Source organism: Microcebus murinus, chromosome 5 (assembly GCF_040939455.1).
Source record: "Microcebus murinus isolate Inina chromosome 5, M.murinus_Inina_mat1.0, whole genome shotgun sequence".
Taxonomy (NCBI): Eukaryota; Metazoa; Chordata; class Mammalia; order Primates; family Cheirogaleidae; genus Microcebus; species Microcebus murinus.
In genome coordinates, this window is record NC_134108.1 from 104,770,679 (window position 1) to 104,797,472 (window position 26,794).

A 26,794-nucleotide genomic window follows, 5' to 3' on the forward strand; every position below is an offset into this window, starting at 1 on the left:
AAAATTCACATATATAGGTACATGCTATATACATATATATATGAGATAAATATATGTGTATATATATATGCTTATAAACAAGTCTGGAAGGATAGACACTAAAAATTCATAGTATTATCTCTGAATTCCAGGATGGAGTAATCTTTTGTCTTCTGTAGTTTCCAAACTTTTTGCAATGGACATGTATAACTTTATGATCAGACAGAAAAAACTATTTTAAAATATGTTAATTATACAAATGTGAAATAATCTCTACCTCATAAAATTTTTCATGTTTTAATCAAATCACTCAGCAAATAGGTAGTAATTATTGTGATATTAATAAATGCCATTTATTGAGTATTTGCCAATAGACATTGAATTGGATGTTTTATTCACATAGTCTAATAAAATTTTCATGATAACTTCATGAGGCAAATAGCATTCAACTAACCAGATGCATGGTCAGAATTTGAATCCTGTTTTGTCTGCTCTTTTGTGGCTGTTGAGCCATAAAAGTTTGAGGTTGACAATGATGATTTAAACCTGAATCCTGCTTCTAAGGAGTTTACATGACAAAATGCAAGCAGTATTCTAGAATTGATGTGATCTTTTTCTGTATTGTTCAATATCAGCAATTAAGGCCTATCTGGAATTCTGGATTTTCTTCACTACTGTTTCCTCACTCTGGCTATGTCATATAGAAATGATTTCTGGGATGTCTGGTAGGAGACAAGAAAAGGACTGGTATGTTTCCCCTGGTGAGAAAATGTATACCCCTTTTCATTTTAAGGGATTAGCTTCTGAACTAAAACGGAGAATGGGGCCATAAAGTAAATATCCACCCACTGCCTTTGGCTCATTTTTGGTGTGTTAGGAGTATATTAACCAGTGCTTGTTTTAATATCAGACAGTTTACGTAGAAGTAACCACAGCTGATTAAATTCAGGAGTTCCTGCCAATAATGAAATTCCTCACAGTTCAAGTAATCATGGGGCCACTAACCTATAAGGTAGTTACTAAGAAACACAGGGACAGATCCTAATTTTTCTTATTAGCCACCCTTTGGGTCAAATGACTGACTTTTACAAAGTTCATTCCTTCGTTCTTTATTGTCATCAGCCAAGGAGGAGTAGCAGAAATGTAGGGGACTTCTTGTTTGTTTCAGTCAGTAACATTTTTTTCACCAGAACATGTACTCATGTGTTTTTTGTTGAACACGTCACACAACTAGAAGCTCAGATGGCTGGTGAGGAAATTCTGGAATCATCTCATGTTGAACCTGATAAACATAGGACATAAGTTATTCTTTGGGACTCCCTGGATAAACCTGTCCTGCCCATAGTTTCCCTGGGCACCACTCCAGGTGCTGAGCAGAACGTTCTTCCTTGGCTGGGCTGAGCTTTGAACTTGCAAAGCATCGTATTTCCTTACTGAGTTAGGAAAGCAAAGGTTGCACAATATTTGTTATCTAAAAGGTTTGCGTTTGATATTCATGTTCTAGTATTCTCGGTATTTTCTTGAAAAACACTTTATGACTTAAACTTGCTTTCATAAATAATCATTGCAAATAATATATGGGTTTGTAATAACGTAGTGTGTAGGACTAGTTCTAGCTATCAGTTCTCTACTAGGATTGTAGATTCTGGACTGCCAGGGTAGTCTGAGCCTGGCTTAGGTACCTTTTCTTTCATAGTCTGGTTCTGTTTTGTCTTCTGACTCATGTGGGCCCTGTGCACCCAAACTAGCCATGCTTTTTGGTTTGAATGCTAAGCCTTGTTTTTATTGTAAAGGCAGATTATCTGCTCAGTCCATAAGTATCCCTTCTACATCAGCTTTTTACAATGCAGCAGCTTCCTACTGCAATCACACACCCTTGGGAGTGTATGCAATAGTATTTTCATTGCTTTAGCTATTTCTATTCCTGTGTGCTACTGTTCAGATCTGTGCAAAGCCATATGGAATGCACAGATCTGTGAAGGGAAATTTTAGAGAGTCTGACTTGAATCAGAAAATGCTCAGCCGATGACTTCTGCAAAATGCCCCTTAAAAAGGCTGCTTTCTACAGAGGCACAGAGAAAAGGTCCTTTGTCAGCCCACAACATGGGAAGTAAACAAAATGAGCTGGGATGGTAGGGTGGGGATTACAAAGATGAATTCGTGACAGATTCTGGCTTCAGAGAGCTTCAGTCTTATAAGCGAGACATGTATGTGAGTATCTATAAGGTCAAAATTATGCCCGTCACAAGAGAAGTACTGGGGTAATTGGAGAGAGCAGACATTACTTTTGACTGAGAAGAACAGGGATGACTTTTAACAGAAGCATGAATCAAACAAGATTCAGAAACTCTAAGTTGCACAGGGAGAACATTTTGGATAGAGGGAGCGATACAAGCAAAGCCGTAGTCTGGTTTTCTTATTTTACAGATGCATAAACAAATCCAGAGAAGTGATGTGAGTCACAGAGATTTCTATCAAGTTGTATTCTTGCCTTAGAAAATCAGTCTTCACAAATTCTAGCCCCCTAAGGGCTCTAAACAGTTTTATAGCTCTCTGAATTATTAGCTTTAAAATCAATTGAAAATGTAATATATTATTAGTGGGGAAACCTTTAGGTGCTGTGGGCAATGCTTGCAGTACTTTTTATTCTTTCAGGAAAGAACAGTAGCACTGAGATTAGCTTCAATTTATTGCTAGTGAATGAGTTATTAAGTAACAGCAGTTGTTCAGGCCTTCCTGTGTGCCTGAGTCTAACAGCAGTGAGCACCCACAGCTCAGCTCAAAGCGGGAACGCCTTAGGCTTTCTAGCTGTCAGCTTAGGATGGTCAGATTTAGCAAATGAAAATGCAGGATGCCCAGTTAAATTTGAATTTCATATAAACAACAAATAATTTTTTAGTTTAAGTATGTGTGATGCAATATTTACAACCCTATTTCAGCTTTGTTTTATATCATCAGATTTTTTATTTTTATTTGCATAATTCTGACAAATAGTTTTGCCTTAAAAACAATTAGTAGATATTTGTAGTAATACATTTTATTTAAAAAAAGAAAAGTACCAGTGAACAACCACCTCAAAGATTTGAAAGAATAAAATCCAGAGGAAGTTAAGGTGAATAGACTTTAGTGTGTTTTATTTATCTTTATTTATATACCCAACACCTGGTTCATGATAGACCATCAATAAATGCTCTCTGGATGAATGTAAAAATGAATGAGGTAGCACATTCTTGATTTTTATTCTGTCTCTTGTTAGAATATCCCTTTATGCAATGGGCAATTTAAACCCCAAATGTAGCTTTTTCTTAAAATGTCTCAGTGGTAGAGAATTAAGAAAAATCTTCACCATGATCAAGCAGTTAATTGATACCACCTGAAGAGGAGAGGCCCAAGTAATCAGGCAATCTTTAAAAATGACAAATTGTCTGCTAACATGATCCTGAATTCATGTCTCTCAGCTCCTAGACAAACTTCTTCCCAGTTTCTAATAATGTCTGGTTATACGCAATAACCTAAACTTTGTGGATTAAATATCTCAAAGTTCATTAATAGCTAATGTGCCTCTCTCTCTCTTTATAAGAAATCAGTTCTCTGAAATCATTCATGAGATATAATTCACTACAGATGAGGTTTCTCCACTTCGGTACAAAGTGTTTTTGGTCCTGACACTACATTTTGAAGATATTAAAACCAAAGCTAAAAGCTACAGCTTGTATTAATTATCTTTGGGTAGTTTATGGAGGCATTTGAGTTCTTAAAAGTTATCTAATATGATTTAAAAGGCCTGTGTCCATCTCAGGGCTGTTTCTATACTTTAATGATTATTTCATTCTCCTAAAGTTTAAATGCTTTGGGTTCCAATAGACCAAATGAATTAATATTGAAAGCAAATTTTAAAAAGTCCAAGGCATAAATGGCAGTTCAATTTATTGGACAAATTTATTGACACATTGGATCTTTTGGCCTAGATAACTCTTTCACCAGAAGTCCAAGTTCATGCTTCTCCATTAGAAAGTCTTGAGTGTGAAAACATGAACATACTGTTTCATTCTTCCAGTTATTTTTACACTTTCTCAGTGTTAATATTCTTTGCTCGTTGGGGTTTGTGAGCTCCAGGAAATTCTTTAAAAGAAGGAATGAGACCCATCATCACAACCAAGAATATTTGTATTTCTCTCTTGCTTTCTCCAGTAACCTTTTCACAGGAAAAGTTTGCATATACTTAGAGCTGGATATTTTTAAGACTTTCTGAAGCAAGTGTTTATACTAATTACAGTTTTATAAGTGTTATGCCACTTAAGGAAAACCCACAGTGTGAAAATGTGCACTTATGGAAATAATAAATTACATCAACGCCTAACACCTGGTTCCTGATAGCCTGCACAACGGATGGCTAAACAAATGCAGGAACCGCTATAAGCAGGACCATAAAATAAGTAATTAGATCATAATCAACAAATCAAACTGTCTAGAAGCAACAGAAGGAATAGTTTTAGGTTTTCACTGTGAAGTTCATTATAAGAACCTAACCTAACAGCAAATAAGGTGTGTCTCTCTCCCATAGCACTGTTCTAAAGGAAAGTAACTTGAATAGTTATAAATTCCATTTTAGAATTTTATCTTTGGGGTTTTTTTAAATTTTGCTTTGAGAATTACAAGGGTTTCTGATTTTTTTTTTTTTTTTTTTTTTTTTTTATACAGAGCCTTGCTTTGTTGCCTGGGCTAGAATGCCATGGCGTCAGCCTAGCTCACAGCAACCTCAGACTCCCGGGCTCAAGAAATCCTTCTGCCTCAGCCTCCCGAGTAGCTGGGACTATAGGCATGCGCCACCATGCCTGGCTAATTTTTTCTATATATTTTTAGTTGGCCAATTAATTTCTTTTTTTATTTTTAATAGAGACGGGGTCTTGCTCTTGCTCAGGCTGGTTTCAAACTCCTGACCTTGAGTGATCCTCCTGCCTCGGCCTCCCAGAGTGCTAGGATTACAGGTGTGAGCCACTGCTCCCATCCATAATATTTTGTTTTATAAACAATTCATGTTTATTGTACAAAAGTGATAATGGACAAAGAAAAAGAAAGACACTCAAAAATAACAACTATTATTTGGTTGTAATCCTTCGAAATTTTTAATAAATACATGTAAATATGTATTTCAATTAAAAAATGGACTCATACTTTATTTGGTGTTTTTTAACCTGTGTTTTTCATTTGATAGTGACGTCTTTCTGTTATGATATGTATGTACATCTCCGATAGGAGTTCTGTGGGGTTCACACATAAACTTTTAGGGATTTGTGTCCCCTCCATACAAAAAATGCATACAAAGTTTTGTGGGTTGAGTATGTATATGTATTTATTTTTTCTGGAAAAAAATTGCATTAGGGATTTTGTTAGGTTTACTTTAAATTTTATTGATACATTTAGGGGGAAATTACAGTCCTGCATCTTTCTGGAGCATAATAAGACTCTCAGTGTGTTCTTGGCCTCTTTGTCTCCTCTCTAAATTTGCACTTTTCTTTATATAGGTCCTATATCATTGTTTTAACAATTTAATGACCATTTTCTTTTAAACACTCAATTCAAGTTTTCATTATTCTTTATTGTGATTTCATTGAATCTTAGGATCTACTTTTACCTTTTAAACCCATCTTCAATGTAATATAGAACTCAGTGATAATGTATGAGTCAATTTACATAAACTTGCTTTAGATTCGTTATTACACGAACATGTTTCCAAACAGCTTTATACTATTGTCCATACGACAGAATGGAATGAATTATTTATTCTAATGGAAATATACCTAAAGGATTTACTTTGCATTTTTACATAATAAAATCTTTTAAATCTATCTTTTAAACCTTTTAGAAGTTTTCTGTCTAATTATATACATATATATTTTGCATTTTTATATGTATACCAAAGACATTATTTAAAATCTCTGTTAAAGGAACCAACTGAGAAATGTCTATATTTTAAACTTTAATGTTGCCCACAATTTCACATAAGACAGAACTATAGAAAAAAAAAAAGAGTTTAGAAATTTGGAGCAAAGAGTAGGTATATCTTCCACTACTCCTTCAAATTAATGAAAGTCTAGAGTTCATGTAGTTTGGAAACTTTAACCATGGAGATATATAACTTTGCTACAGCCAGCCCACTTCTAACTGGCCCTTATTCTTCTAGATTTCTCACTATACTTGTTTCCCACAGGTGTACTCTGGTTTGATCCACCAAGACCTACCTTTCTCTCCACCCCCTGTGCTCCCTTCTGCACCTTCCTGTCCTTGTTCTCCTCCCTGACCCTTCTCTGCTCCCTCACCTCTCATCCCCCACTCCCCAGACTTGGTCTTTGCACTGCCCCAGGGTCGTGGTCAGAGGCCTCTCTCTGTGGCTTCCCCACAGTCTCAGATTTGTCTCTTTCCCCAGTCCTTTCCTAGGTATCCCTCTCTCCTCTACTCTTCTCCCAGCTCTTAGCCCACTTTCACCTCTTTCACAGCTCTTTCGGCCTCTGCCATGATGATGGGAAGCCTTTCGTACCTATTTCTGCTGAGTCTCATTGCCGCCTTCCTGAATGTGACTTATCTTTTACGAGTTCCCGTCACCAGCTCCCCTGCTCCCTAACTAGCTTCTCTGCCCCCACCCACCACACCGCCATTCTCTTTCCTGTAAGTCAGTTTCTTACTTAGTTTAGTTTTATGTTGATATATGTATTCATGTTTACATTAAATACAAATAACATAGGGCTTGCCTGCAGCAAACAAAAGCCTCAAAAGATACATGTAGAATTTAAAGAGGGAATTATTAATATCTATAGATTGATAAATTTATATTATTTTCATCTCTCTTTTTCAGCCTTAGTCATCGTCTTTATTCATTTGGATACTGTACAAATATTGTAATTTTTTTGCTGCAAAAAGTATAAAAATCATCTTTATATAGGAATCTATTCATTACTATACATCTTTCTAAATCTCTACAAATGGCTCTAAATGAGGGTAAATGAATAAATGGAAATGAAGGGGAGGCTATGAGCCAGTGGGAGGTTGGGCTAATCAGAGACTGATCCACCCAGATTCCTAGCTAGAGACCTCTGTTCCTTTCTGTTAGCCCCTCCCACCACCACAACCTCCAGGTACACAGGGCTAAGGGCCCAGTAGAGGGACACACACAGGAGGTCCAGGAGGAGCTGTAGAGTCAGGGGTGGAGAGCAGTGGAGGAGGCTGGAGGTGGTGCTGGCCAGCATCCAGGTCCCCCTGTCACCCCCTTCTGGTGGGTTGGAGGGAGGGCTGCCAGGAGCAGGACAGTGAGATGGACAAGCTGCCCTAGGGGGCAGTGGTGGGTCCTAGGTCCTGTGCTACTGGGGGGTAGCCAAGCCTGGGCTCAGGGAAGACTTGGGAAGGACACAAGGTGGGGAAATCCCCAGAAAAGGAGAGGCAAACACTTTGGCTCCATGGTGCAGGGGCCTGCAGAACTGTGCATTCAGGAAAGGCTGAGGAAGCCAGGAGTCTGTGCTCTCAAAGCTATACAGGGGTGGGGTGGGGGGAGATCCCCAAGCGCCCCCCAGTTAAAACAGTCTGTGTCTCAGCCACACAGGACATGTCCCTGTCAGTCAGAGGTTGAGAAGAGGCACATCTAAGAGGTAACAGACACCTTCACTCGCGTCCAGATTGTAGGTGTAACTGTGGTCTCCAGGGGATGGAGAAAGACAGAGGAGGGGGACAGACACTTCTGAGGATATCAACTCCTCCAGCAGCTCTGAGCTCATGTGTTTTTGTATGGAATCCAAGAGGGATAGCTCTTTGGGGAGTTCCAGAATGCCTGTGGGGTCTATCTGGATGGGCTCAAAGGAGATAAAAGAGTTGGGTCCCAGTGAATTACCATTACTGCTCCTGCCACTAAGGCTGCTGCTGCCGCTGTCCAGCAGGGCAAAGGCTACAGTGGCTGCCAGGCCCAGCAGGAGTGATCTGAGCTTTGGTGTTGTCGGGGTCACAGGGGGAACTGTGACTGCTTGGGTCAGGCTTCCTGGGGCTGGACCGGAGCAGGCCTGGGCAAAGGCAGAGGGCAGGGGCCACGGGCGGTCTCTGGAAGATAGCAGAATAGGCACAGCCATAGGCAGTGAGCTCCATGCCTCTTTGTTCACTAACAGTACCTTGATGAGGTTACTTACACTCTTCAGGGAAATATGGTACTCCTTCTGCCCACAGAGGCCCTCTGGGATGGGCACCTGCAGGCTGGTACCCGATAGGGTCTGGATAGCAGGAAGGTGTCTCCAGCTAAGCATCTGCAGAGATCCTCATGACATAGCCCAAGCAGCTGTTCTGCACATTTCCTGTGCTGCTCCTGCTCTGCTGCACCCACACCTCGTGCTGGTCCAGTTTTGCTCTGGCTGCTGCCGTTCCTCAACCTCTGCCTTGAGCTCAGTCAACTTGTCTAAATCTCCCAGGTATTGCAGCCAGGCCTCATGCCCTTTCACTGGATGCCATTCTTAGATTTTTTTAATCTCCATCAGCTGATGCCTTCCAGCACATTGGTCATGTCATGCACCCACTGTTTCTGGTGCATAGCTAGGGTGTCAGCTGCCAGCTTGAGATCGAGCATGCCTTCCTTGGCCTCCTGCAGGAGTGGCAGGAGCTTGGGGGTAAGAAGTTCTAGGCTCATCTGGTGCCCAACTTGGGGTTCCCGGAGACAGTGGTACCTCTGGCCTGGCCTCTGCCTCCCCTCAGTCAGGCCAGCTACTTTCATATCTTATTTACATTTTTTTTCTAAACAATTAAGCCTTTCTGTGCCTGCTGAAGTTAAAATGTTTGATCATAAAATATATATGCCTTTAAGTAAATTGGTTATATGAAAATCTAGATTTACAAAAACAAAATTAATTTTTATAACTTTTTAAAATCCGTCATCACTGCATTTTAAGGGAGCTTGTAAAATATGTCTTTAGTGTCCTTAAATTGCCTTATTTTATGTAAAAATTAAGTCAAAATAGTTTTTAAAATTCCATAAATGGATATACATAGCCGTGAGTGCATATTTCTGTACATAGGCTGTATCTTCACCATTAAAGAGGAAACTGAGTCTGGATTTTAATCTTGATGTTTTACATTTACTATTTCAAATTACTGAAAGTATCAAGAAGTTGTGCATCTCTTGAGTAATCATGTAACTGTGCTTTTGTGGGGGTGAAGGAAACACACAGTACCAAGATAAATCTTGAAGGAAAACTGCATAGGAATTTCCTCTGCATCACCAAAACCGTGAACTTTCTGGTCCTCTGCTGTCATTTTAAAAAGTTCATTCCAACAGAGCAGATGCCATTGAACACAACTCCTTGCACGTGGGGGTCCATGTCTTTCACTTACCGGTTAGGGTTAGGAGAGCGTGTAATATATATAATACTTGTCATAGACCAGCGAACTCTAAAAGGAAAAACTCTTAAAAGTAACTACATTTGAGCCAATTGGGAATGGTCCTTTCAGCAGAATCTAACAAAAAACAAACATGAAACTAATGACCCCAGAAATATTTGTGTAGTTTTTTTATGGTCATGGTCATGTTGGCACAATCCCAGCCAACTGTCTCAGGACAGTTTTTCATGTCCTGTGGATTATAGTTAATCATAATTGTGAATTTATTGTTCTTATCTGAACTTTTGCGAGTTACATGCTATCTCAACACTGTGTGTTTTAAAGGGTCACATCCCATAGAAGAAGCCCATCATGTTTGCAAAGTCAAAATAAGGTCTTCTTTCTTCCCCCACCCCTGGGTTGCAAAAGCACCCACTGCTGCAGCCTGTTAAAACTCTTTTCTTTGAGATGCCAGACACAAAGTTTATTTGATCATCTCATTAACCATGTTGTTCGCATCTCTCCTGTTTGCTCGTTAAAAGAAAAGTCCTTAAAATCTGTACCCCCATAATATGCCTAAAAAAACAAAAAAAAAAGTCCACAGGAAAGTTCTGAATTGAAATTACAAATATAGTATGCCATGGAGTATGACAAGTGGAAAACGCTTTTCTGAGTTGATTGAGAGCCTATGGAAAGAGTGGAGTTCCTGATTCAAAAGATTTGTTTTCAAATCTCAGCATTTCAGTTTCCTACCTTCATGACAATATGCAAGCTACTTAACTCCTCTGAGCTTTCCTGTCATCATCTATGAAAAAAGGATAATAATTTATAGGCTGTGGTACAGATGAATAACAAAATACATGTAAAAGTGCCTGACTTTTGTGAATGGATGTTCAATGACAGTAATAAAATAATTAGAAGAAGGCAATAATAAAGAAAACTGACTGTGAGAGTCCCTACAGTTCTTTTCCCACCTTAATAAGAAAACAGGTGCAAAGTCACTAGCATGGTGCCCAGGACATAGTTGACCATCAAGGGATGTTAGTTCTTCTTTCATTTAACATTTCAGATTACTTATTTGTTTGGTTTTTGGAGCTGAAAAGACGTGTATATCTTCTCATGTCAACATTGAAATAGCTAGTTGCCTTGTTACAATGCATCTTCCATGTTAGTGTGATACAGATCACCTGGGGGTATTGTTAAATGCACACTCTGCTTCAGTAGGTCTGGGATGGAGCCTGAGATTCTACATTTCCGAAAGGCTCCTGGGTGATGCCTATGAGGTGGGCCCAGTGTTCACATTTTGACTAGCAGGGCATTCACAGGCCAGGCAATATCCTCTCTTTGTTTCTTGCATTATCTTATTTCACAGCGCTTATAGTTTAGAGGTGGTATTATTGCACACATTTTACAGATGAGAAAGTTGTGACCCACAGAGACTGGTGAATTAGTTAAAATCATTCCACCCCATCGTTTAGCCACACTTTTTAATCCCACCATGATCGACTTTTTAAAATTGTGCGACTATTCTCTCATTCTTCCTATTTAGTTATCATATTCCTTGAGGATTATTGTTACCAAGTTTCCTTTTATGTCATTGTCACTTTTTCCCAGTTCTTTTACAGATCTTTGCTCGCGTAAGATGTAACAACAGTTTGTGAGCATCCTCCTGCCTAACCCTGTAGGAGGCAACCCACACTTAACGGAGCCATCTTTACTGGCAAAACCATTGGTAGTGGTCAGGCAGAGTTTTGAGACTTTTTGGTCCAATTAGTACCGCTTAGGTTTGTTAAATCAGAACTCCTTCCTAGTTCATTCCTGGAATGAACTGTCTACTCCTCTTTGAAAACCAGTGAGGACATAGGTGAGCTAAGAATCGTCAGCTCCGAAATACCAGGCACTTCCGTGGTCCCACTGCAGAGCAGGCCCGACCCACCAACTGAAGTATTTTTTATCCAGCTCACTCTTTCCAGGTATCAGGGGATGAGGTCCCATTGCCTTGTACCTCCCTAATCTTGTTTTTAGTAAATTCCCTGGACTAATACAGTCCTACCCCATACTTCTGTTGTCTTTGCTCAGATTACAGAGCCAGGCCCCCCTCCCACTCCTTGGGGTATACTTCCTATTTTGACCCAATTGTTTGGAGCCAGCCAGGATTTCTACACCCCAGGTTAGGTTTGATTTTTCGGACTAATGCCCCATTCCTCTTTTCTCCCAACTTTGCCACAACTAATACCATAGCGATACAGTTTCTAGCTCATTTCTAGAAGCTTATGCTGATAGGAACATGTTCATAAAATTTTTTTACAAAGTTTATCTGAGAATATTGAGAATATCTTAATCACACTCTATATATAAATGATGGACTTGTTTTAATAAGCAGTTAAAGGTAACATAATCATAAAAATATTACAGAATAGTAAGTTTAACTTGGATTCCTAGTCTTTCTTTTCACAGGGAGATGATAAAAGTTATTGAGTCTTTAGATAATTGCTTGCTGGCCAAAAGTTTCAGGATTGCTAATCTGCTACCCTCCACCACTTCCTTCCTTCTTTTCTTTCTTTATTGTCTCCTGTTTTCTGTCTTCGTATGTGTGTTGCTGAGTACTTGCAGAACTCCTGCAAATGAATTCTTTGTTAACCTATCCACATGTATCATGGGTATTTTTAATGTCAATAAGTATACTACTTCACCATCATTTTAAATGCCTGCTTAATTGTATGTATAACTATGCCCATGATTTATTTAACTAATCTTCTAATACGGACCGTTCTCATTCTTTTCCAACTTCTTTGGTTTTACAAGTCATGGTGGTCGATAACCTTGTTAAGATCTAAGCAACTGCTGCCCAGTTATTTCCTGTTTGTTCATCCACGTATTTGCCTCCTCAAAGAATTCTTGTAAGTCTGGATTTTTCCTTTTAGAAGTACATTGCCCAGCACAGTTATGCAATTAAGTTTAGCAATTTTGCTATAGTAGGTGAGCATAGTGCTTCAAAACTTGGATTGTAAAATCAGCCTACCTGAGTTTGAATCCCAGCTCTGCCATTTGCTTGCTGTGTGACCTTGGGCAAGATATTTAATCTCTCTGTACTTCGATTTCTTCTCCTATGTATGATATGAATATAATAATAGTGCTTATCTCATAGGCTTGCTGTAATAATTAAGGAAATGATGTGTGCAAATGACATAGAAATGTATCTAACATTGAGTGCATGCTCATTCCTATTAGCTACTGTTAATGATAACAAGCTTGCTGTGTCTTTTTACTCATGCTGTTAAACATAAGTTTCCTTTCTTGGCAAGGAATATAAGGGGAGTACAGTGGTCTCAAGAGGGTAAAGCACATTTTAGGAAATATGATCAATTCTCCTTATGTGGCCAGTTATAAAAATGTATAATATGATGGAGTTACTGAACTAGGCCACAGGCTGTCAGAGATATCTCATTAGCAGTCAACTTGGTGGAGATACGTATAGTCACAAAACATCTAACATTCACCCACCATCAGCCAGGTCGTGTGTTCAGACACTTAGATGATCTGTGTTTCTTGTCCATGTGGGCTAGAACTGAACACTTTTATTTTTCCCTTTCCCCTAGGATTCTTTTTTCTTCCTTCTTTTCTCCTAGTGACTGAAGTGTTTTTTTTTTTTCACTTGGGCTTTTCCTAAAGAATAGACATTATTGTACTCACATGACCTCTTGTACTCACTTTGACTCCTTCTGTAAACAGCTCTCCACTGTCCAACAGGGTTTTTGGCAGCTAGGAGACCCCTCAGTGGGAGCAAGGGACTAGGTATGAACTTGGGAACTATTTTGGGAGATAGGAAAATGTGAGGAATTTGGGGTTATTCGTTCACTCTTGAGTACTAGAGGAGTACATCAAAAACATCTAAATTAAGCACTTTTTCTGCATTTTAATTATTAGACCGAGTTCTTTCTTGATAAGAAAACAAATCCAACAATAAATCAAATGGATGAAGGGAAGACCAGGCATTTTTCTTATCTCCCTGTTCTCAAGTGCCGAGAGCAAAACTGCATGTCAGAAGGCCTGATCTTTCCTTCTTAGTTACATGCCAGACTAATATAAGTCACAGAAAGGGTAAAGCAATCCTATTCTTTTACTTAGGCAGAAGTTCTTGCCATTTCCTTGGATCATGTCCCTGGTCCTCCTTGTACCCTATACCATTACTGGGTGGGACAAGAACCTTGATGGACTAGCCAAAGCCCATTTTTGAAGGGCTTGAAGTGTCTGCAAGTGGTCACTCAGCTAATCAGTGGGCTTGTATCTTACAATGCTTTCTGGTGACACTACTTCAGCCTTCCATCAGAGAAGGTTTCCTACAATACGTACTTTATGATCAAATTCTACAGAAGTTATTTTCTAAAGGGAAAGCAAGAAGGAAGGATTCACCATTACTTCCATCCCAACATCATCAGTTAGAAATTTTACAGACGCTGGATACCACAAAGTGCTTTTGCTCCAAAGAATAGGTGTATCCTAGAACTCATGGTGATTTTCAAAATTTCTGCTAAGTATTCAGGGAAAAGACAAGTGAATAAACATTACTATTTTTTTTGAAACCTTAGTAAGTATTGTAGATCCAGGCCTCCTCAGGGGTCACAGAGGAAAGTAACAACTGTGAATGCCACCTCAGTGTCCATGATGAGAGGAACAGGATATCTATACTTTGGAATATTATATAGCCATTAGAAGTGAAACAGCTGTACTGAATATATACTGATGTGGAAGATTATCTGTGGTAAATTCTTTAGAAAAGTAATAGTGTAGAATACTATTCAGAGTGTGATTTCATTTTTGTAAAGACAAAATATATATATAAATGAACATATAGGTATGTGCTTCATTAAGAACTAGAAGAACCTATTTTGACTGTTAACAGTGGATTACCAGAGTTTACTCTTAGTAGCAAGAGTAAAGAAAATGGGAGTGGTCTCAGGAGAGTGGGGAGAGTTTTTACTGTTTAATGTATTCACATCTTAGCTTAGGGCAGTGGCAGGATTGTAGCCAATGAGGTTTATTCAAGGCGTGACATTGGTAATTTATTTGCATATGTATTGTTTGGAACTTTGTTCAGAAACATGTATTTTTATAATATTTTATACAAATGTGTAAAAATCTCTATCAGAAATAAGTCCTTCTGTGTATCTGGTGATTTGAAGCTCTGTTGCACAAGGAAACACAACATCCATCAGCAAATAATGCAAATGACAAGTATACATCCACCTGAAGAAACTCCTTAAAAATTACAATACAAATTGTCTCACACGTGTAAACATTAGCTGTCACGTGTCACAGATGACAGGAAGAGATAAGAATGAAATCCAAGGCTGCTTTGTGATAGAAATCATTGCATGTTATCTGAGTGGGTTGATATTAACAGTGGAAGGCAGATGTGTACAGTTTTAAAAGTACTGTTTTAAAAGTACAGTTTTAAAAGATGCTGAAAGTATGCAAGTATTTTCATGATATGATGTGCTGCTACTGCATTAGGTACATAGCATCTTAGATACTGGTTGCCATCCTTACATCTTGCTTATTAAGAGTTCCATCTCAAGATAGAGGAGAATAATTTCCATGGCAACTGGAATTAATTGATTAATTAATTAATTAATATATTAATGTTTATATTGAGAACCTAATATGGGTTGGGGGGGGGGCACAAAGACGAATGAGAGCCAAGAATTGCCTCCTGAAACTTGCAAAGTACTAGGGAGCTAAGGTGTGTGCACAAGACTCCAGAATGCAGTGGGGGCACAGGATGTTACAAACTAAACTAGTAGTTCGGAATAGAGTAGTTGGATGGTCCCTCCAAAGGGAGGTTGTTTTGTTTTCTATCTTTGTTTTGTTTTAGAATAGAAAAAAACCACGAAAATCATGGTAAGCAGAGAGGAAAGAGTCAGTATAGAAGGCAGGTAAGCCCTAGAAGAAGCAGAAAGTGAGCCCAGGGGAGAGGTTGGCCTTGAGAGGAAGGATGGATGTTATCCAAAATACATAAAAGCAGGAGAAGGGCCTGAGTGCTGAGGCAGAGACAGTTTGAGGTGAAGGAGAAGGAAACCAAAGAAGTCCTCTTGACCTTCTCAGTCTGGTGAGAGGCAACTTTGTCAACAGGGAGCGAAAGGGTAGTGGCAGGCTGCGAGCTTCTAGGAAGATTTGGAATAGCCACTGTGAAAAATAAAAGTCGATCTGAAATGATTAAAAAGATAGTGGAGCACCATCAAGGTGCCCACTGAGGCTAAGTAGCATGAATTTTTAATGAAGCTAATTTAAAAAATTATTTTTCATTTCTTTCTCTAGCAATATGGCAGCCAGATACAAGGGTATAAAAATTCAGCTTGGCTGGAATGGATGGATTGTAGAAATCAAACGATTCGTATATTGAGCACTGCATATGAAAATTCATTGGAAATTAGTCAAATAATTGCATCATTACAAATTCTGCTTTGTCAATCTGTTTCTTTCCCCTTAATTTTTAAAGTCGAATCAGATAATTATAGATCTGTAAAGAGACAGGAAAAATATCCTGTACTTTGACATGTTAACCAACCAGGTAATGCCATCAGAATTTCTAAAGTTTCTAGCTGACAGTTGTTTCTCATACATTATGTATTTTTAGGCTGGAAAAGTTAATAACATCCTTTTTAGAAGACCAGGATCCAGAGAGTAGACTAGAGGTTGGCGCCGATATGCGTAAAATTCATCACTGTTTTCATCATTTAAAGGTAAATTTAAATGTTTCCTCTAGTAGAAGCCATTTTCTGCCATGTTCAAGCTGTAATAAAAGCTTTTCTAGTTGGCCAACCCCTGAAAAGTTAGGACCCAGCATCACAGGTTCAGAAAATGGTACGATCTTCAAACCAGTGGTGTGATTGTCATTGAGTTTCTTCAGAGGTCATATCTTACGTGCCAATAAAAATGCTCAGACCATGGACCCCTTTTGCCAGGAATCTCTACCTTTGACACAGTATAGTTCCATATGCAAAGAACCATTTATTTCCACGCTATATCAGGAGAATGATGTCCAGTATTTTTTTTAGCAGTTTTGATTTATTCATGTAATCCCTCAGTTTTTCTCTGCCTTAGGTTTTTGTTTGTTTGTTTGTTTTTTGAGACAGAGTCTTGTTTTGTTGCCCAGGCTAGAGTGAGTGCTGTGGCGTCAGCCTAGCTCACAGCAACCTCAAACTCCTGGGCTCAAGCAATCCTGCTGCCTCAGCCTCCCGAGTAGCTGGGACTACAGGCACACACCACCATGCCCAGCTAATTTTTTCTATATATATATATATATTAGTTGGCCAATTAATTTCTTTCTATTTATATTAGAGACAGGGTCTCGCTCTTGCTCGAGCTGGTTTTGAACTCCTGACCTCGAGCAATCCGCCCGCCTCCGCCTCCCAGAGTGCTAGGATTACAAGTGTGAGCCACCGCGCCTGGCCTCTGCCTTAGGTTTTACCCTTCATGATGAGAGAGTGGGAATAGCATCAACTTTTCCTTATCTCACTTCTATATTTGCATATTTTTATTAAGATAATAAACATTCATTGTGAGTTACCATGGGCCAGACCTAGATAGGGCAAGGTAGGATAAGTGAGTCATGGAGAAGACAGACACAGACATGTAAAGAATAATTATAATACATGATAAATGCGGCAATAAAAATGTGAATTAAGTGGTATGGTGTATGGAGAAAGGGAAAGGAGACCAAGAGGAGAGAGTGGTTGAGTAGGAATTTCCCAATTTAGGGAAAGAGAGATAAGATAAGGGAGAGAGGAATGAGGAAGGAGAAGGGGGAAGAAGGCAGGTGGAGGGGAGAGGACATGTCAGGTAAATAAAAGCTACTGCATTTTGAAGACAGGGAGGCAGAAAAGGTTATGCATGCCTGATGCATGCAGGGAATTGTTAAAGGAAAAAGAATCAAAGAAACAAAGAAATTTGGAATAGAGGTATAGGCACTATAAGCTCTTATTTCATCCTACAGAAACTATTGAATGACAAGAAGATCCTTGGAAATGATACGGTCTCCTCTGAAAGCAAAGATCAAGACTGCCAAGAACCATTAAAAGAGGAAGAGTATAAAAAGCTACGAGATATTCTAAAGCAGAGAGACAATGAAATCAGTATCCTTTCTGAAAGGACGAGAAGCTTTCCCTGTACTGGCTTGACAGGGGGAGTGTAAACAGGTGGGTGTGTTCCCCCAGGCACATCACTGAGCTCCCCCCACCCTGCTTCTAATTTCATAGTGCTGCTTTCCATGGAGAAGGAAAAGGTCCCTTCAGCAAACAAAATGTAGCAACCAGTGAAAACCAGAATTGCTATAAAAGAAAAAAATTTTACTTGTTTTGAGCCTGATAGAGTTACTCTTGCAGAGAACATTTCAGTTTATTGAAAAACATGGGCTTTTTTAATACCATCTCTTAACATTAAAATTTTTTAAATATATATATATTTTTTGCCTACTCTGCGGTGCTCTTTCTGTTTCAGTCCTGAGCCAGTACGTTAGCTGGTTATCTTTAGCTAGCTGACCGGACACCGGGCTGACCACAGCCTCACCATGGCCCGGAATTTGTGGCTGGTGTGTGGGTGAAACTCAAATGATGGCTGAAAAAATGACAAATGGTATTTAGCTTAAGAAGAGCAGAGATTGATTTAAACGTAACTTTTTATTTAAAAGCCAGATCTGCTGCTTTGGGTTCCACTTACAAATGTTCCCAAATTTGGAAGTGAGTATAGATGAGTGTTCAAGATAGAATTCTTGCTGGCTCCAAGACGCAGTGTATTTTGGGTGCTGAAAGTGGTAGCAGCCCACGGGTGTGTGTACTGCCTCCAGTTGCAGACTGTGTGGTTACTTCTAAAGAGCCCCTGTTGGGTTGGTTAGACCTCGGGACTCCCCAGTATTTCTTCAGTATTATTTCTCATTTTATCTTTCAAGCTTCTTGTAAAAGATTTGACATTTGCATTACACTTGCAGAATTTGAACTCGCACAAGAAATCATTTCGGTCAGTTCTTTCTAAGCAGATGTTTCTGTTAAATTTTTTAAATTAGGACACTTTGCTTTAGCTGTTGTGAAAAATGCATAAAAATAGTCTAAAGAAAGGAAATCCAGTACTAAAGAAGTAGAAACAAACCAAATAAGAGATAGGCGTGCTGCCTAATTAACTTTAGTCTAATTTTAGTTGATGCTTAGCAGAGCCTGGGTGCCAGACCCAAGTGAGTACTAGCTGCTTTGTTATCTGACCAGTAACAGTGGGGGGGCAACTGTGAATCACGCTCACACAGCCCTTGTCTGTGAGTGCTGCCCACAAATGTCACCCTTGCATTCCTTTTCCTTCCTCTTAATCTGTCCATCTCTAGGGATGGTCTCAGCCTGGACCTCAGTCCTGGCCCCAGCCCCAGTCTGAGCTCTGCTTCTTTTCCTGGCCTTGATCTTAGTCTAGGATCTTCTCCCCTAAATACTCCTACCAACTTCTTAATCCCTTTCTGGGCTTATGAATGTCTGTGCATTCATATGGAGGAATGAAATGAGATATGACAGAGAGAGACAGTCTTGGCTTGTCTAATATGTTTATTTTTAAAAGAGTGAAAGAGAGACATGGGTCACCTCCCTCCTTCTCTGTGGTGAATCCAGACGCTGCTGTTCATGTGGGGCTACGCTAGATTCTCTACTGGCTGAATAATTCAAACAGGGACCCTCCTTCTGAGACTCAGATTCAAATTGATGGTGTGTAAGCATCATAGTGGAAAGAATACTGAACTTAAATTCCTACCTGCATTGCAATCCTAGCTCTTCATCTGTTAGCTCTGTAACTACTCGATGAAGCTGTTTTCTGCTCTTCAGGAGTGGGAGTATGAAACCCACCCTTCCAAGCTCACCATGCTGAGCAAAACCAGGAAGTGCTCTGAGCACCACAGAGTGTTCTATAATGGAAGCTATCCCTATGTAGACAATGAGTAAACCCGGAAGAAGGAAAAACAGCAGTTGAGATTTAATCATCTCAAAGCTTATGCTAATAACCAAGAGAGGCTCCTGAAATTTTATAGTTACACAGAGTTAGGTTGGAGAATATTTTTATATCTTTCTTTATAGAACCCAGAAGGCTAACCCTGTGACAGGAAGAATGGGAAAGATACAGCTTGCAGCAAAAAAAAGAAAAGAAAAAAGATTATACTTGAGCTTAACAAAAGATAGTAATGCAACTAAAATGACTATTTTAGTTGAACCAACTAACCTTGAACCTTGAACCAACATTGAACCTTCTTGGACAGGGGGTGAAAATGTGTCATTTGAGTGACATCGTCAGTTTGAATAAAGTTCAGACCCCATTTCACAAAACATACAACAGGGTGATTCAATATCTAGCATGGTGCTTGGCACAAAGCCATCCCCTTAGATGGAAACGGGGAGGGAAGAAGACAGAGGAAAGGTGAGAAGAAGGACAGCAGCAAAGAAGAAAGGTTTGTACTATGATCTTTATGAAATGTAAATCAGAACATGTCATTTGACTGAAATCTTTGAGGGCCATCTCATGATACCTAGAATAAAATCCAAACTCCTTGCTCTAGTTTTCGAGGCCCTCCATGTTCAGGCCCCTTCTCACCCTCTGGCCTCATTTCTTACCCCTCGTCCCATGTAAATGTCATGCTCAGTCACACTTAGTTGTTTTCTAACACAGGGTTCCTCAGCCCTTAGCACCATTGACATTTGGGGCTGGACAGTTCTTTGCTGTGGGGACTGTCCTGTGCATTGTAGGATGTAGGGTCACAAGACTGCAGCATTAAGAACCACTGCCAGGCCCATTTCTCTTTCGGGATTTAGCCATTTCCTCTGCTTAGATGCTCTTCCTCTGGCTGGCTTTTCTTGTCATTCGGCTCTCAGCTGAAAGGTCAGTCTTAGAAAGGCCTCTTAGAAAGTCACTCTTAGAAAGGCCTAGTGTAGAATAGCCATATGGTCACTCCTTTTAAAAATAGCTATCTGGCACTGTTACTGTCTAGTGTTAAGTGTGTGTGTGCATGCGTGCATGTGTGAGATCTGCCTTTCCCCGGCAGGACATCTGCTTCACGAGAGCAGGAAACCAGTCTGCTTTCTCATTGCTCTGTGCCAATGCCTAGAATAGTGCCTGGCGCGTAGTGCAAGCTCCAGCAAATATCACTGAGTGAGTAAATGAATGGCTATTGCCATTACGGTCCATGGACCAGTGGAAATGTATGACGCCACCAGCAATCAGTTCCATGCAAGCAGGCGTGGGGGCTCTGGGCAGCGCTAATGCTTAGACACTAAGAAGTTGTGAACATCTTTGGTAAGTGCTTGGTTGGTTAGCTGGTTGGTTTTTGAGGCAAGAAATGGAAGCCACATCAGAGATTGTGAGAGAAAAGCTGATTATGCTTCCAGAAATCACCAAGTGGGAATTAAAGCTGAGGAGGAAGACGGAGGTCAAGTGAATCCCATATTACTTGGTCAAGAATAGTTGTCACATCTGTCACCACACTGGCCACCAGGCTTGAGCTGGCCGATCCGCCAGCTGGGTCTCACTGTCCTCCCTCTCCTCCTGCTGCCGCCTGAGCAGATGTGCGATCTTCCCAGGTAAAAGACGTATTTACTCACAGATGCATACGTAGCTCCATTGCCTACTACTGCTCAGTGTTCATTTTACTTGTTATAAACCCTTTCATAAAAATTTTAAGACATTAATTGGTTTAAACTCAGAACATTTTAAAGACCTTTGGGTTTTATAATTTTTCATATAATGGTGCCATATGGAAAGACTGATAGCCTCCTAAATTGTCCATAATAATTATAGATAGGGCTTCAGGAAGCTGAGGTCTTCCTATAGTTGTTCTTTATCATGTGATAATCAGCAATTATTGGGAATATCAATTGCATTTGGGAGGACAGTGTTTTGACTTCTATAATCTATAATGAGTCATTAAATCCTTAAGTCGAGTTTCAGATATTCTGGTCAACATGCTAAAAAAGGAAAAGAAGAAAGCTCAGGATGCTCTCCACTTATCCAGCATGGATAGAAGTGAATTCAGACACTCCCAGAACTCACCCTTCCCACCTGGGAACCCAGAAGAAGGTCAGAGACTGTTGCTGTCCTCAGCTCCCACACAAGCCCAGGACTTCAGCACATCGGGGTGCAGATCCAGCTTGCTCTACAGAAAAACAGGTCAGTTGCCTAAATTTCCAGTAGCCCTCGTTGTAATGAATTTCCATGTAGCACACTTCAGTTTCAGATGTGCAAGGATGAAGGCTCTAATAGTTCATTTGTTAGAATTATTTTTTTTAACTACCAAATCTCTTAAATGTGCATTTCCCAAATTGATGACTGAACCGAGAAGAACCACGGATGAATTTTCACAGAGTTTAGAGGCAGAAATAGATGGGTCAAGGCAACAGTAGAAAAGTTAACTTTACAGAAAGGCAGTAGAAACTGTTGTCTTACCGTCTGGTGTAAGAGGGAAATAATAAGGTCAGATGTCACATTACGGATGTGATGACGCAATGTTTATTTCTTAATCCAAATGAGCTATCTGCAGCAAAATCACTTAAAAATATTATCACAGCCTTAAAGGACTGATAGTAAATCAACAACACTTTGTCAGATAATATAATTTGACAGGGTTGGGCCAATTCAGAGGTTCCTTTCCTATTTCTAGTGTATGTTTCTCTTTCTGTTAGTCCAGCAGCGTGTGATGTACAGTCATGAGACTGATGCCTTTTCCTTGAAAACACCGAGAAATCTGAAGTGTTAGATGTACTAGAATAAACGAGTGAAGAGCTTCCCTTTTTGGCAACATAAGTTGAAATTTTCTATATAAACATTTGTTGGGATGAACTACCTGACGTGCATGGTTTTCTGAAGGATTTAGCCTGAGAATAATTAATATGGCGCTCATTGATAAGCACATTTTTTAGTTAATAGAGACAGGATGAGAAACATGGAAATATGTTTGTGATATTATATTCATTTATCTCTTAATTCCAAATCTCTTGCTTTGAATATTTCTTCAGCAATACTATAGAATGCATTCAAAAATCTCAGGAACCCAAAATGGCTATTTTTATCATTTGTCATGGTGGCAGTAAACAGTGAAAATCAAGGGTTCCTCTCCGTGATTGTCTTCTATACAGCTTTTCCATACTCTATTATAAAAATATCTGGTTGGGAAAAAAAAGGATGCCTTCTGGATTGGAAAAAATTCATTAGTTTATGCATCCATTTATTCATTCATCGTTCATTTGACATATATTTCTTGAGCACCCACTTTGTTCTAGGCACGGTGCTAATGACTTGTGTAGCCTGTAGCACTGGGTGCTTTTCTAAATTCTCTGCTTGAATTAACTCATGTAATCTTAATCCTGTAAGTTTTTGTTTTACTCCCATATTACAGATGAAGACATAGATGGACAGACACACCCTGTGACCTCACAGTACTTACAGACCGACAGAAAAGAGAGCCACTGAACAATTGATTGTGAAAGTACACCTCTGCATTGCTGAGGTAGCACATACCAGGAACTTTAAATTCTATTAAGCCCAGGAAGATTCAGAAAGAGGAGTAAGGGCAGAAGTGTGGCTGGAAGGAATATCTCAAGCAAAGAGAATCAGTGGCTTGAAGAGCTTTCCAGGTCTTTGTGGTAGAAAGGAGCATTTCAGGAAGTGAAAAAGCCAGGTATGGCTGGCATCTAGGAGTGAGAGGCTGGAGAGACAGGTTGATTGACAGGCGCAAAGGGATTGGCAGAGGACACTAAGACTGCATGACCAGTCAGGAGATCATTGCGGTACTCCAGGCCAAAGGATGGGGATGATGAGGGAGAGGTGGGGAGCAGAAGCATTTACAGGGTCCAGTGGCCAGGCTCAGTGGCTGACTGGTTGTGGGGGCGAGGATGAGGATTGGCTCGCAGGTCTCTGGGTGGCCGGTGAGGCCCTTCTTGGAGATAAGGAACAGTGAGTGCCTCCCTGGCCCCACAGTCCCCCTGGCTGGCATTGTTTGCTGTAGAGAACACAGTGTCGGCATCTCTGCTGAAATGAAAGGTCACAGTCGGTACCCACGGTAGAACCCCATGGCTCCTGATGGAGGGACCCGTTTGCTGGCCTGTTCCAAAGACATATAGGTGCATCAATGGCCTCAGATACCGCTGCCCAGTCCCTTCTTGCATGCCAGACCTCTTCTATTTCTGCTTCTTCTGGCCCACACCGTCTCGCGTCTCATAATTCTTCTTCCCTACCGCATCTCATAATCTCTCTCCTCCCTTATAATTATAGTCAGCTTTTTCAGTAACTCTTTTCCTCCCTTGATACTGTTATTGGGACAGACTATAGTTTTGTTTGGAGAATAAATTAAGTTTACTTGAATAGAAAATCACTGAAAAAATAATGGAAATTGTTTGTAAAGTCCAAGTACAAAATGAGGTAAAAGTTTTGGAGCAGAGCCTTATATTTGAAAGGATTTTTGAGTTGTTTTAACTGTCTTTGGATGTATTTCTAGCAATAACTTTAAATAGGAGCAGGCTCACAAGTAGACTGATAATGATCTAACCATTTGGGGCAGGGACTGATGGGGGATTGATTTTATTTTTGGGCAAAACTACAAATAGGATGGAAATTGCTGTGGGTGAATCAATGCAGCACAACAGGTAATGGGATAGTTCACTATAATATTTAAGATTCAAGGAATTGATTAGGCTTTTATTATTGCATTATTTTATATACAAGAAGCTTGTGTAAACTAAGCCAAATACAAAAAGTTAATAAGCTTAGTGTTTTGAAAGTATTTCTGCCTTACGTAGGTGTTGTCAGTTTCTATTAACCATCTCGGGGGCTGTTTCTAACTCAGAAAGCAAGTGAATCTGACTGTCTCTGAGACTTTGATGAAACTGTCTCCCCTCATGATCCCACTCCCCTTCTTCCACTCACCTTCACTTTATGCCGAAAGTAAGTCCCTTCAAATTAGAAAATGACACCAAATTCCTGGTTCACCAGAGAGCCCTGGAGGGTCACTGTGCAAGTAGTCTGCCAAGGCAGAGGAGGGTTAGGGGCTTCGGGTTGCTGTTTTGGAGCTTAGATGTCTGTTTTGGTTTCGTGCAAATAATGAGAGGTATTGTTCTGCTCCACGGTTTGAAAAGAGTCATATTGTTCTCTTTAAAATAGGAGGAGTGTTAAGGTTAGGTTGGTTTTTTTTCCCCCCTTTCTTCTTTCTGTTTGAGTTCTCTGAGTTCCAAATAGTCACCTGACTGAAAACCAGTCAGTATTCCAAAAGCCATGATGACTCACCACATCCTTTAACTCTTGGAGATGCTGACGGAACTCATCTATCTATCACAGGTGATGCCACTGGCTTCTTAAAAGGTGAATTGAAAGCCCAAGCTGTAGCCTGGAGGCTCCAGCCCCTCTTTTCCCTTTCAATCCCTGAGAATTTGTTGAATCCCCACAGATGTGCATGGAAGGACCCAGGGTGCATGTTGCAGGCAGTACCAAGATGCACTGAGAAATGGTCTCTGGCTTGGGAAGCTTACATTTATATAGTAGAGGCTGGTTTTATACCCAAAAAGCAGAGAATAATGTAACAAGTGCTTTTGCAGGAGCTGGAAGAAATGCTGTGGGAAATCAGAGAAGGGGAGAACTTTAATAAGAATCATGTGAACATCATTCTTATTTCTTACTTCTTTTACTCAATATCTTGCACAGCATAGTGGATATGATAGATAATAATGTACATTTTTAAACTGATAAGAGAGGAAATTTCAAATGTTCTCACCACAAGAAAAATAAGTACTTGAGGCAATGGATATGCTAATTAGCTTTATTTGATTATTTTACATTGTCTTCATAAATCATGACATCACTTTGTACCTCATAAATATATACAACTATAATCTGTCGATTTACAATTTAAAAAACAAAAATTTTTAAAAGAATAATATGAGCAAAGGCTTGGGGACAAGGGAGCCAAGGAAAATCATGTAGAGTTGACAGAGATGTTTGTTTAGCTGGGACCTTGGAGGCATACAGGAAGCCCGAAGAAATAAGGCTAGAAAAATAAGTGGGAAATCACTAGGATGGTTGCTTCAGGGAGAGGCAGAAGAGGAATACATAGGAAGTTCCCCTGTTAACTTTGTATGCTTTCATATTGTTTTAATTTCCTACATTTCTCTATTGAAGAGATGGGGCCATGTATGCTATGGAAATCCTTGAATGCCAAGCCAGGGAATTTTGTTCATTTGGTTATAAGGGAACTGCAAAGCAGAAGGGGCTATGGTGATAGCTGTGCTCTGGGGAGGTATTTTTCAAACAACCCTTTAGGGAATATTGGAGGTGAGGTTCCTAGAGACTATGTAAATGGTTCAGGAAATACAGTAGGCCGGTGTAGGTGTAATGGGAGCAGAGAAGAGAAGAGGAGCATGAAGAGGAAGTGTGGGGGAGCCCACAGCAGGTCTTTATGTGATAAAGGAAGACTGTTTCTTTGCTCTCTTCCCACTTTCCAGGTGCTCCTGGCACTTAGATTCTAATGATGCAGCTGTAGACACAGGCAGCAGAACAGGGGAGCTGGTGCTTCCATGGGATGCTGCTTCAAATCTTAAGTCAGTTCCTGGAGTTTGTTTTACTGTTGTTCAAGGGGTGCTCTCAAGACCAAAAGCTACTGCTTGTAAAGGCTTAGTGTACCCAATCTTCCACTAAGTTAAAAAGAAAAGCTCAAGGAGAAGTCAATGGAGGCAAAACTTGCTCACAAACAACCATAGAGAAAGGGTAAAGGTCACATTATTTCTAAGGCTCTTTCCAGCTTGCTTTCTTGTAGGCCTCAGGCACAAACACCAACCTCTGCTTTTCACATCTCTCATGATCCTTTTCACCTTCCCTTTTAGAACCCACTACGCTTTCATCTTTGCATTTCCCCGTAAGTGCAATTAAAGAAACAGTCAGTAAATGGACCATTGCCTTCTCTATAGCTGTGTGGCCAATAGCACTTCTGCAGAACACGGCACTGACCCTCACCCTAACCCTAGTCAAGGGCTATTCTAAGTGCTGCCTCGGAGGAATGCATCTCTGCATCCTTCCTATTTGAAGGGTCTATAGATTAGATGAAATGTATAATTTACACCTGAGAAAAGGGCTTGGGGAGGAGGAGGAGGGGGTGGCACGTGCCAGAGTGAGCCAGTGCACAGATCTCTGCTTTCAGGTCCAAAACCAAGACTCATACCCATATCTATTACAGATATAAAACAGTACTCTTTTTGATCTCAATAAGGTCTTCAACTTTAAGTCACCATATTCAAGTTCCTCAGAAGTGTTTAATCTAGCAGGGGAGATAGGTAGGCAGGTACAGCTGTCTTTCAGTGTAAGGAGTGCTCAACAAAAGGGCCTGCTTAGTTGGAGATCCTTGTAAAACAATCGTCCAGTCAGTCATCAGTCCTAGACTCTCTGGGGAAAAGAGGGCATGATCAGGAGGAAAAAC

General features: G+C 40.0%; 1 protein-coding gene and 1 pseudogene across 3 annotated transcripts in view; one reads left to right on the top strand and one right to left on the bottom strand.

Annotated features, from left to right (window-relative positions):
• Positions 1–26,794, top strand: part of KIF6 (kinesin family member 6) — a 358,750-nt gene that overhangs the window by 168,551 nt on the left and 163,405 nt on the right. For all 3 annotated transcript variants that reach the window (XM_076003384.1, XM_012778297.3, XM_076003385.1), the window contains 3 exons: positions 15,962–16,067; positions 17,321–17,459; positions 21,289–21,507. In XM_076003384.1, coding sequence (XP_075859499.1) covers positions 15,962–16,067; positions 17,321–17,459; positions 21,289–21,507 — 464 coding nt within the window. The remainder of the gene's footprint in view (positions 1–15,961; positions 16,068–17,320; positions 17,460–21,288; positions 21,508–26,794) is intronic.
• Positions 7,590–9,261, bottom strand: LOC142870913 (transcription factor E2F4 pseudogene; annotated as a pseudogene).